The sequence below is a fragment of the Sprattus sprattus genome (assembly GCF_963457725.1).
Source record: "Sprattus sprattus genome assembly, chromosome: 10".
Lineage (NCBI taxonomy): Eukaryota > Metazoa > Chordata > Actinopteri > Clupeiformes > Clupeidae > Sprattus > Sprattus sprattus.
The window spans coordinates 9,400,855-9,412,755 of NC_137908.1; the positions used below are offsets into that span (position 1 = coordinate 9,400,855).

Below are 11,901 nucleotides of genomic sequence, written 5' to 3' on the forward strand. Positions count from 1 at the left end.
ACATTGCTCCTCACCCCCCCCAACTCCTCATCTACGCATATGGACAGCCAAACTCTACCCACTCACTCTGTTCTTTTTCTTTCCCTCCTAATCTAGATCTAGATCTCCACCATGGGATGCTGCTGTAGTCTCTCCACTTGGTCTACCTGTAGAAACCCTCGGCCAATTGCACCCACCGCCACCGCCGTACACTTACTCTACCCCATACTCTATGCTAGCATTTATATACAACATTATTGCCACCACTGAAATGTTTCCCTGTCCCTACATCCCTTACCCCTGTAACAGTAACCCTATGAGTACAGCAGTGGCGGTCCGTGCATTTCACGACTAGGCCTTCAGCGATGTCCTACACGATGTTAAACTGAGTGAATCCACCTCCTAATACCATCATTATGACACCATGGCTCTCGAACCATTATATTTGGCAGTATAAGTGAGCATTGCATCACCTTAACATAGTCGAGTACAACAGACTTTATTAATATTTCCGGAGCATTTAAAATCAATACACCCGTATTAACAATACATTAAGAGTAGTAAACTGTCAGTTATATGATCGCTTGGATATTACTGTCACAACTTAAAAATAAAAGGCGATTTTCAGGGATTAGTCTACAAAGTTTTATTAAGTCCACCGAAAGTAGCCTATGTGAGCTTTAACAAGTTTGTCCACTAAACATCGCATTGTCCCACCTGCAAAGCAGTTTCATTAAACTTCCCATCCTCACGATATCCATTTTTTCTTGAAAGTTCCGTCTTGAAAATGGCGTTGTAATTGTATCAAAAACTGGAATTATCAAGTTGGTGTAAACTAGTTTATTTGAGTTGGTTAATGTAATTATATTTAGTCTTACCAATTGAAACAACTAGCATAATAAGCATTGAAACCGATGTACGTCGTTTTCGCATTAGCCAGCTAAACTGAGCACTGAAGCACTGCACCGGTCTACCTCAGTATCCAATCAAAGGACGTTTACGTGTCACGTTCAACGCGAGGAAAGAAATCTTCCGGGCCTTCTAGAAGGCCCAGTGTCGCCAACTCGAAATCTGATTGGTTGTCACAACTGTCTGTTTCAGTTCATTCAACTTAAATGAACTGAAACAGCCAGTTGTGATAACCAATCAGATGTACACGGGCCTTCAATGTGAATTCTGAAGGCCTCAGGAAAGATTTCTGTTCTCGGGGAAGGTTTCTCGGAGCGTGGCAACACATGATAGCTGAAATATGATTGGATGAAAGCTCTAACGTAAATTAACAACGCTGGAAGCTATGAAATGAAGATAATGGACTATGGGGAATAATTTAATACATATTTATGAAAAGAAAATATTATTTATTTTATTACATTTATTTTCTGATGATGTTTAGGCCAGCAGAGAAGGCCTTGAAGGTCCTGACGGACCACCACTGGAGTACAGTGTATACCCACTAAACTGGTCTTGCCTGTATCATGTATTTACCACCGGATGTCTGTTTGTATATTGCGTACATCTAGAAATTGCTGGCTGTGTACAACCCCTGTTGTTTCCCTTCCTCTTCTGCCACACAACCCTTTCCCTTCCCCCCTTCCTATCTCCACCCGGCTGACCTCAAGCAGATGGGTCCCCCTTTATGTGCCGTGGTTCTGCTTAAGGTTTCTTCCTGCCTAACAGGGAGTTTTTTTCTTGCCACTGTTGCCATTGTGCTTGCACTAAGGGGGTTCAGGCTCTGGGCTCTGTAAAGCGCCTGGAGACAATTGTATTGTTATGGCCCTTTATAAATACAATTGAATTGGTTTACATTTAGTCATTTAGCAGATGCTTTTGTCCAAAGCGACGTACAAGGGAGAGAACAGTCAAGCTAAGATCAATAAAACCTGTTGTAACAATAAATACTGCTTTTTTTTTCTTTTTTTTTAAGAAATAGAAAACGACATAGAAATAAAAGAATTGCGGGACTGTCACTGCTTAAAGCCCCATTATGCAACAATTATACTTCAGGATTAGGGTTTGGATAAGCAGTTTAACCTTAAAATAACAGCTTAAAAAAATTGGGCCGCTACAATCACTTTTAATATGGAGAATTGCCTCCGTGCCATTGCCATACGAGGGTCCATAGGCATATAACTGCGTTCTGTAGTTTTGCCTGCCGCAGCCTGCCGCCCTGACTTGTTTACTTTCTGCCGATCTAGTAAGTAGCTTATTTGCCGTCTTGCTTTGTCTTGTGTTGCACTTGCTTGATGTTTGACTGTGTTAGGACAGTCGTTGAGTAAGTAGTTTTAGCTGCTAGCATACCTTTAGCGAATAGCTATTGATCCGTTGTGCTGCTTTAAGTGCAAGTAAAGCCAAGGTGCCTCCTGGGTGTAACAATGTCCCTAACCAGACAATTTAGGTAGGTGGGAGCAGAACCAGCAAGCACTCTGCAGGCAAGCATAAGTGACTTGAACTGCGAGCAGCTACCGGCAGCCAGTGGAGCTCAATGAGAAGCAGAGTGACATGTGCCCTCTTTGGTAATGAAGGGAACCCAGTAGATCCACACATATTATGGAATGCTGTTAAAGGGTGTATGAAACGTATCCATACTCTTTTCTTCTCGTCTCAACAAGCCCAGATTGAATAGCATTGTAGAACTTGAATCTAAACTATATTATTTAGATCATCAACAAGTACTTTGGGGTTTTCAGAGGAAAGACAGAAGATGATTGATTCAGTCAAAAAGGGATCTGGATCTTCTGTTGAAGTCCAGAGCAGAAATTCAAATTCATATAACAAAATAGGTTTGATAATAGTGAATAAAAAAACATTCACTTATACGTGACACTATGAGTGTGTTCCAACCCTACACTTTGCACTAACCCCTGTAATACAGGGACCTGAAGTACAGGGCCCTGACATCTACAGTGCACTCCTCATCGCTCAGGGGGTGCTTTATCAAATAGAAGCACCTGGTGGAAGTGATGGACGCAAATCTGCTCGCGATTCCCAGCTATCTTGCATAACTGCCATGCAATTCTAATGGTAATGCTACCTAACTTGGTATGCTAACTGCCGGTAGCCTATACATCGTGAAATCAACCAAAACACTGATGTCACTGGCTTTAATGTTAGTAGTACATTTAATATCAGTACAGTTGTTTAACACTGTCCAATGACTGACATAGCCATCTGTCGTTTATTTAGATGCACCTTTTTTCGGACTAGCCACAGGCACTGGGTGGGGGAATAGCCCGATAGCTTAGCATATCTGCCATGCAATTCGAATGGTAATGCTACCTAGCTTGGTATGCTAACTGTCGGTAGCCTATACATCGTGAAATCAACCAAAATACTGATGTCACTGGCTTTAATTTGATGATGGCATGTTAGTAGTACATTTAATATCAGTACAGTTGTTTAATTACTACATTTACGGTCTGTAGCCTGGTGATCTACAGCCTCTGCCACCTTAGCCACCGCTAACCATCATGTCCGCCATTGTTTTCGTTATAAAATGAAAAGCTAGCTTTGGCTCCTCCTGTTCCGTACGTAGCCGTTTTGGGGCGAGTAGTGACCATCAAATAACCCTACATAAATCGACCGAATTCAGGGTATGATACGGGCATTTTCAGTGCCCTGCATTCTGCTGATTTTGTCAGTGTGGCCCCCTAACCCCTGAAAGTCGGGGCTCGAAGGGCTCAAGTGGTCGACATGGAACACACTCTATGTCTTAATAACTATGTCTTAATAAAAATGCAAAACAATATCATGTTTTTTTTGTGTAACAAACTATTTTCTCAACTCTATTTGTATTGCCTGGAAGACAATAGAAATGCACTCAGCACTAAGAATTAAACAAATACATTGTTGATGACATATTCTCCCACATTTTCCCATGGCACAGTGTCAGAGAACAATAATTATAAACGCCCACATTAGTTCTGTTGTCTTTAGCCAACCACAAGGCGCTTACACTCTCACACTTGGTCTATATTAATCGACTAGACAGAAGCCCTACTCTTGTCTTTGTTTGGGTTGACAAGGTAAGCCTTCCTCTGTTCATTTCATAATTCCTAATCTTTTTCATATGAAATCCTGTTTGTAAAATATTATTAATGAGCTGATATTGCTGTTATTTTCTGTACCACAGGAGAGGCACGTGATGAATTTCACTAACAGAGATGACTTTCAGGAGGCTTTGGTGAAAAACCTTATCATTGTTATCCTGGGAATTGTCATCATCTGCATCAATGGGATCATAGTTTTGACTTTCTGCAAGAACTTTGTTTTTCACAGTGACTCAAGATATATTCTGTACATGAATCTAGTAGTGAACGATATGATCATGATTTGTGTTACTGTGATAATGTTTGTTTTGACTTATGCCTATCCAATTGTTAATGCCTCCATGTGTTGTATTTTGATTGTGACAGCTGCAACTACACACAAGAACACACCAATAATCTTGGCAGGTATGGCTATTGAGCGTTATATTGCCATCTGCAAACCTCTCCGTCATGCTCAGATCTGCACAGTACGTAAGACTTACATTATCATTGCTCTCACCTGGGGAGTCGGCTTTGTACCTGCACTAGCTGATGTTATTATTGTCCTTGCCACTCGGCATTTAGGCTTTTTTTCAAAGGGAACTTTTTGTTTCCCCCCCATCATATACAGTACTCGTTACCATAAAGAAAAAATGATGGTGGACCAAGTTCTTTTTTTGTCATTCGTATGGCTGACGCTGATGTATACCTACATTATGATATTTCGAACTGCCAGAGCAGCAAAAGGGGACACTGCTTCAGCCAAAAAGGCGCAGAACACCATTTTATTACACGGAGCTCAGCTGCTTCTCTGTATGTTGTCCTATATCACTCCTTATCTTGATATTGTTTTAATCACGTTTTTCCCAATCCATCGCTCAAAAATAACATTCCTAAATTACCTGATCACAAACATTACTCCAAGGTTGCTCAGTCCTCTTATCTATAGTGTTAGGGATCAGAAATTTGCCAAACACATGTCACAGTACTACTCCTGCAAAGTCACCCTTTTTAACGGCGGACTGAAGAGGAGGAGGCTGAAATGTTCTAGCAAGAGGGTGTGTTCATTTAAGGGTTAAAGTTACATGTCATGAAACGAAATGCATATTTTTGTGTTCATCATTCGTTGTTTATTATATTGCATTTTGAATAATGTTGTAATGTGTTTAAATGTTTCAGAAATAAAAGCACAACTTAAGTATCAAGTATCAACTTAAGAGGCTTTATTATGAAAACGCGTCTAGAAACAGCATGTCTGTTTTTCTAGCCGTCTTATGGATGTGTTATAGCATTATATTCTCAACTTACAATACATAACGTTCATATGTTCTCAACATAACAATCAATGACAGCCTGCTAATAAAGGCTGTAGTAGTTTGGAACCTTACAGCCGCAGTGAGGACTTTTCGTCTGAAACTAGGGAGCTTCCTAAAGGTGTGCAAAACCCTGGCAAACCCCAACACACAAACCACAATTTGGGTTGAAAAAAGCTTGCTAGCAACTGCTGTGTTTAGGTGATACACCTATACCTGTGGAAGGCCTGCTGTGCATCTGACCCATACCAGAGAACTTCATAGTGCAAAGGCTGGGCGGTTAGTAACGACAGGTGTGTTTATCTGTCCTTGACATGACCATATACCATCAAAATTAATTTGAAGATAACACCAAAACAAGCTGCCCATAAAATATACCTCAAAAGTGGTAAATAACTGCATACTGTTGCTTTAAGCTATATTTAGTTTGTACCTGGAGTTACTGGTCATTCTGGCCCCTTCAGTGTTATTAACTTGGCTTTAGCCTACGTCTTCATCTTTGTAATTACCCACTCACTCTGTTCTTTTTCTTCCCCTCCTAATCTAGATCTACACCATGGGATGCATAGAGTGTCCAAATGAGCAAACAATATCACTGGTAGCCTACGTAAAAACTACACTGACAACAAAATAGATGTAAATGTTGATCAAAACTTATTCCTTCTGCTCATTATAAAACAAGTAAACATTATTTCTCTTTATTTGAAAAAAAGTTTATATTTATGTTGTCAAATTTCACTATGAGCCTGAAATTCTGTCTCTTGTGTTATCATAAACTGAATGCAAGCAAAACTGTACAGCAAAATCCCTCTCTCTGATTGAACAAATCTATGAACTGTCTGAAACTATGGATATCCGCGGCCCCAAATGGCCCCCTAAAAAATTGCTGCACGCTTTGCGTGCGCAAACATGCCACTCCCCTTGGGGCTTAGCCCCCCCCCTTTCTTTGAATCCTAGAAACGCCCCTGCCTGTAATAATTCTGATAAAATCGCCATATTGCCTACTGTTAAATCTACTACCTAAAGATATCTCCTTATCTGTTTCTGAAATTGAAGTCTCACAAAAAATGTCTCTCTCCCTTATAGCAGGTTCCAATTGCTGATGGAAGTGGATACATTGCTCCTCACCCCCCCACTCCTCATCTACGCATATGGACAGCCAAACTCTACCCACTCACTCTGTTCTTTTTCTTTCCCTCCTAATCTAGATCTATATCTCCACCATGGGATGCTGCTGTAGTCTCTCCACTTGGTCTACCTGTAGAAACCCTCGGCCAATTGCACCCACCGCCACCGCCGTACACTTACTCTACCCCATACTCTATGCTATGTTTCCCTGTCCCTACATCCCTTACCCCTGTAACAGTAACCCTATGAGTACAGTGTATACCCACTAAACTGGTCTTGCCTGTATCATGTATTTACCACCGGATGTCTGTTTGTATATTGCATACATCTAGAAATTGCTGGCTGTGTACAACCCCTGTTGTTTCCCTTCCTCTTCTGCCACACAACCCTTTCCCTTCCCCCCTTCCTATCTCCACCCGGCTGACCTCAAGCAGATGGGTCCCCCTTTATGTGCCGTGGTTCTGCTTAAGGTTTCTTCCTGCCTAACAGGGAGTTTTTTTCTTGCCACTGTTGCCATTGTGCTTGCACTAAGGGGGTTCAGGCTCTGGGCTCTGTAAAGCGCCTGGAGACAATTGTATTGTTATGGCCCTTTATAAATACAATTGAATTGGTTTACATTTAGTCATTTAGCAGACGCTTTTGTCCAAAGCGACGTACAAGGGAGAGAACAGTCAAGCTAAGATCAATAAAACCTGTTGTAACAATAAATACTGCTTTTTTTCTCTTTTTTTTTAAGAAATAGAAAACGACATAGAAATAAAAGAATTGCGGGACTGTCACTGCTTAAAGCCCCATTATGCAACAATTATACTTCAGGATTAGGGTTTGGATAAGCAGTTTAATCTTAAAATAACAGCTTGAAAAAATTGGGCCGCTACAATCACTTTTAATATGGAGAATTGCCTCCGTGCCATTGCCATACGAGGGTCCATAGGCATATAACTGCGTTCTGTAGTTTTGCCTGCCGCAGCCTGCCGCCCTGAATTGTTTACTTTCTGCCGATCTAGTAAGTAGCTTATTTGCCGTCTTGCTTTGTCTTGTGTTGCACTTGCTTGATGTTTGACTGTGTTAGGACAGTCGTTGAGTAAGTAGTTTTAGCTGCTAGCATACCTTTAGCGAATAGCTATTGATCCGTTGTGCTGCTTTAAGTGCAAGTAAAGCCAAGGTGCCTCCTGGGTGTAACAATGTCCCTAACCAGACAATTTAGGTAGGTGGGAGCAGAACCAGCAAGCACTCTGCAGGCAAGCATAAGTGACTTGAACTGCGAGCAGCTACCGGCAGCCAGTGGAGCTCAATGAGAAGCAGAGTGACATGTGCCCTCTTTGGTAATGAAGGGAACCCAGTAGATCCACACATATTATGGAATGCTGTTAAAGGGTGTATGAAACGTATCCATACTCTTTTCTTCTCGTCTCAACAAGCCCAGATTGAATAGCATTGTAGAACTTGAATCTAAACTATATTATTTAGATCATGAACAAGTACTTTTGGGGTTTTCAGAGGAAAGACAGAAGATGATTGATTCAGTCAAAAAGGGATCTGGATCTTCTGTTGAAGTCCAGAGCAGAAATTCAAATTCATATAACAAAATAGGTTTGATAATAGTGAATAAAAAAACATTCACTTATACGTGACACTATGAGTGTGTTCCAACCCTACACTTTGCACTAACCCCTGTAATACAGGGACCTGAAGTACAGGGCCCTGACATCTACAGTGCACTCCTCATCGCTCAGGGGGTGCTTTATCAAATAGAAGCACCTGGTGGAAGTGACGGACGCAAATCTGCTCGCGATTCCCGGGAAAACTAAATAGCCAGCTATCTTGCATAACTGCCATGCAATTCTAATGGTAATGCTACCTAACTTGGTATGCTAACTGCCGGTAGCCTATACATCGTGAAATCAACCAAAACACTGATGTCACTGGCTTTAATGTTAGTAGTACATTTAATATCAGTACAGTTGTTTAACACTGTCCAATGACTGACATAGCCATCTGTCGTTTATTTAGATGCACCTTTTTTCGGACTAGCCACAGGCACTGGGTGGGGGAATAGCCCGATAGCTTAGCATATCTGCCATGCAATTCGAATGGTAATGCTACCTAGCTTGGTATGCTAACTGTCGGTAGCCTATACATCGTGAAATCAACCAAAATACTGATGTCACTGGCTTTAATTTGATAATGGCATGTTAGTAGTACATTTAATATCAGTACAGTTGTTTAATTACTACATTTACGGTCTGTAGCCTGGTGATCTACAGCCTCTGCCACCTTAGCCACCGCTAACCATCATGTCCGCCATTGTTTTCGTTATAAAATGAAAAGCTAGCTTTGACTCCTCCTGTTCCGTACGTAGCCGTTTTGGGGCGAGTAGTGACCATCAAATAACCCTACATAAATCGACCGAATTCAGGGTATGATACGGGCATTTTCAGTGCCCTGCATTCTGCTGATTTTGTCAGTGTGGCCCCCTAACCCCTGAAAGTCGGGGCTCGAAGGGCTCAAGTGGTCGACATGGAACACACTCTATGTCTTAATAAAAATGCAAAACAATATCATGTTTTTTTTGTGTAACAAACTATTTTCTCAACTCTATTTGTATTGCCTGGAAGACAATAGAAATGCACTCAGCACTAAGAATTAAACAAATACATTGTTGATGACATATTCTCCCACATTTTCCCATGGCACAGTGTCAGAGAACAATAATTATAAACGCCCACATTAGTTCTGTTGTCTTTAGCCAACCACAAGGCGCTTACACTCTCACACTTGGTCTATATTAATCGACCAGACAGAAGCCCTACTCTTGTCTTTGTTTGGGTTGACAAGGTAAGCCTTCCTCTGTTCATTTCATAATTCCTAATCTTTTTCATATGAAATCCTGTTTGTAAAATATTATTAATGAGCTGATATTGCTGTTATTTTCTGTACCACAGGAGAGGCACGTTGTGATGAATTTCACTAACAGAGATGCCTTTCAGGAGGCTTTGGTGAAAAACCTTATCATTGTTATCCTGGGTATAGTCATCAGCTGCATCAATGGGATCATAGTTTTGACTTTCTGCAAGAACTCTGTTTTTCACAGTGACTCAAGATACATTCTGTACATGAATCTAGTAGTGAACGATATGATCCTGATTTGTGTTTCTGTGACATTGTATGTTTTGACTTACGTCTATCGAAATTTTAATGCCGTCATGTGTTGCACTTTGGTTGTGACAGGTTCAACCACACACAAGAACACACCAATTATCTTGGCAGGTATGGCTATTGAGCGTTATATTGCCATCTGCAAACCTCTCCATCATGCCCAGATCTGCACAGTACGCAGGACCTATATAATCCTTGTTTTCACCTGGGGAGTCGGCTTTGTACCTGCAGTAACTGATGTTATCATTGTCCTTGCCACTCGGCCTTTAGGCTTTTTCTCAAAGGGAATTTTTTGTTTCCCCCCTAACTTATACAACACTCGATACCATAAAGAAAAAATGCTGGTGGTTCAAGTCCTTTATTTTTCATTCGTGTGGCTGACGCTGATGTTGACCTACATTATGATTGTACGAACTGCCAGAGCAGCGAAAGGGGACACTGCTTCAGCCAAAAAGGCGCAGAACACAATTTTATTACACAGAGCTCAGCTGCTTCTCTGTATGTTGTCTTATATCACTCCTTTACTTGATCTTGTTTTAATCAGTTTTTTCCCAATCCATCGCTCGAAAATAACATTCCTAAATTACCTGATCACAAACATTACTCCAAGGTTGATCAGTCCTCTTATCTATAGTGTAAGGGATCAGAAATTTGCCAAACACATGTCACAGTACTACTCCTGCAAAGTCACCCTTTTGAAAGGCGGACTGAAGAGGAGGAGGCTGAAATGTTCTAGCAAGACAGTGTGTTCATTAAAGGGTTAAAGTTACATGTCATGAAGCTAAATTAATATTTTTGTGCTCATTATTCTTTGTGTATTATATTGCATTTTGAATAATGTTGTTATGTGTTAAAATGTTTCAGAAATAAATGCACAACTTAAGAGGCTTTATTATGAAAACTCATCTAGAAACAGCATGTCTGTTTTTCTCGCAGTCTTTCGGATGTGTTAAAGCATTATATTATCAACTTACAATACATAACGTTCATATGTTCTCAACATAACAATCAATCACAGCCTGCTAATAAAGGCAGTAGTTTGGAACCTTACAGCAGCAGTAAGGACTTTTCGTCTGAAACTAGGGAGCTTCCTAAAGGTGTACAAAAACCTGGCAAACCCCAACACACAAACCACAATTTGGGTTGAAAAAAGCTTGCTAGCAACTGCTGTGTTTTGGTGATACACCTATACCTGTCAGTGGCGTGCTGTACATCTGACCCGTACCAGAGAACTTCAAAGTGCAAAGGCTGGGCGGTTAGTAACGACAGGTGTGTTTATCTGTCTTTGACCTGACCATATACCATCAAAATGAATTTGAAGATAACACAAAAGTAGTAAATAACTGCATACTGTTGCTTTAAGCTTTATTCAGTTTGTACCTGGAGTTACTGGTCATTCTGGCCCCTTCAGTGTTACTAACTTGGCTGTAGCCACGTATTCATCTTTTCTCTACACTCATTTGGGCTTTTAATTGTCTCCACCTGCCTTAACAGTTTTTCTTGTGAGAACATTTTGATCCAGCTTGTGTTCCTTATTGCAACTGCTGCTAGGTTTAATTGAAAGATTGAGCTTCTCTGTTGTGTTCATTTGCAGTCCATGTTACATGATTTTTGACACTGCAATTTGCGTAGCTTCACATCAAAACATGACAATGATGCTTGAGTATAAAGTTAAAGTTTTGTCTAAACCAGTCACAACATCAGGGTCTGGGATGGGCACATCAAGTCTGCAAAATTGAACCAACAGTGGAAGTTTTTTCCGATTTATTGAGGCGTGTATATCAAGTGGTTATATTTAGGTAGTTGAGATTACAATTCAACCACAAGAAGGTTCCCATATGAGTCATGACAATACGGAGAGCGGAGCTAGGACTAACCAGAGCAAATGCACAACTAAGGCTCTTAAACCTTGGGTGGTGACAGAGAGCGCTGTCTCCTTCAGCGGGAGGCCTACTGGTTCTTTACGCATCAAACAGTACACCCTAATGGTTTGAATGTAGAGCTATTTTTTTTAACTGCTTTTTATGATCTCTTTGTATAAATATGTGTATATATTCACTGGGTTGTGTGGAGCATGATTTGTGTGGAGCATCTTGCTTATGGATGTATTAGGATGCTATAGGAGAGGGAGCTGAAGTGGTTGTTGCATTACCGCCTCAATCATTCTGTTTGCATTTTTGTTTAGCCTACTTTACTTTTCAAGTCAGAAAACAATTGTATTATTATTATGTTTTCTTTATTTAATTCAGGCTGCTGAGTTTGGCAACGGTTTGATGTGATTTTCTTGTTTATTTAGT

The 11,901-nt window shown here is 40.7% G+C and overlaps 2 protein-coding genes across 2 annotated transcripts; both read left to right on the forward strand.

Annotated features, from left to right (window-relative positions):
- Positions 1-4,120: 4,120 nt before the first annotated feature.
- LOC308371773 (odorant receptor 131-2-like) lies at positions 4,121-5,083 on the forward strand (the record flags this gene model as incomplete). Its single annotated transcript, XM_080846762.1, has 1 exon — positions 4,121-5,083. One exon carries the CDS (start codon positions 4,121-4,123, stop codon positions 5,081-5,083), a length of 963 nt encoding a protein of 320 aa, XP_080702888.1.
- Positions 5,084-9,405: 4,322 nt separating this feature from the next.
- Positions 9,406-10,368, forward strand: LOC308371774 (odorant receptor 131-2-like; the record flags this gene model as incomplete). The annotated part of the gene is made up of 1 exon (XM_080846763.1): positions 9,406-10,368. One exon carries the CDS (start codon positions 9,406-9,408, stop codon positions 10,366-10,368), a length of 963 nt encoding a protein of 320 aa, XP_080702889.1.
- Between the last annotated feature and the right edge of the window lie 1,533 nt (positions 10,369-11,901).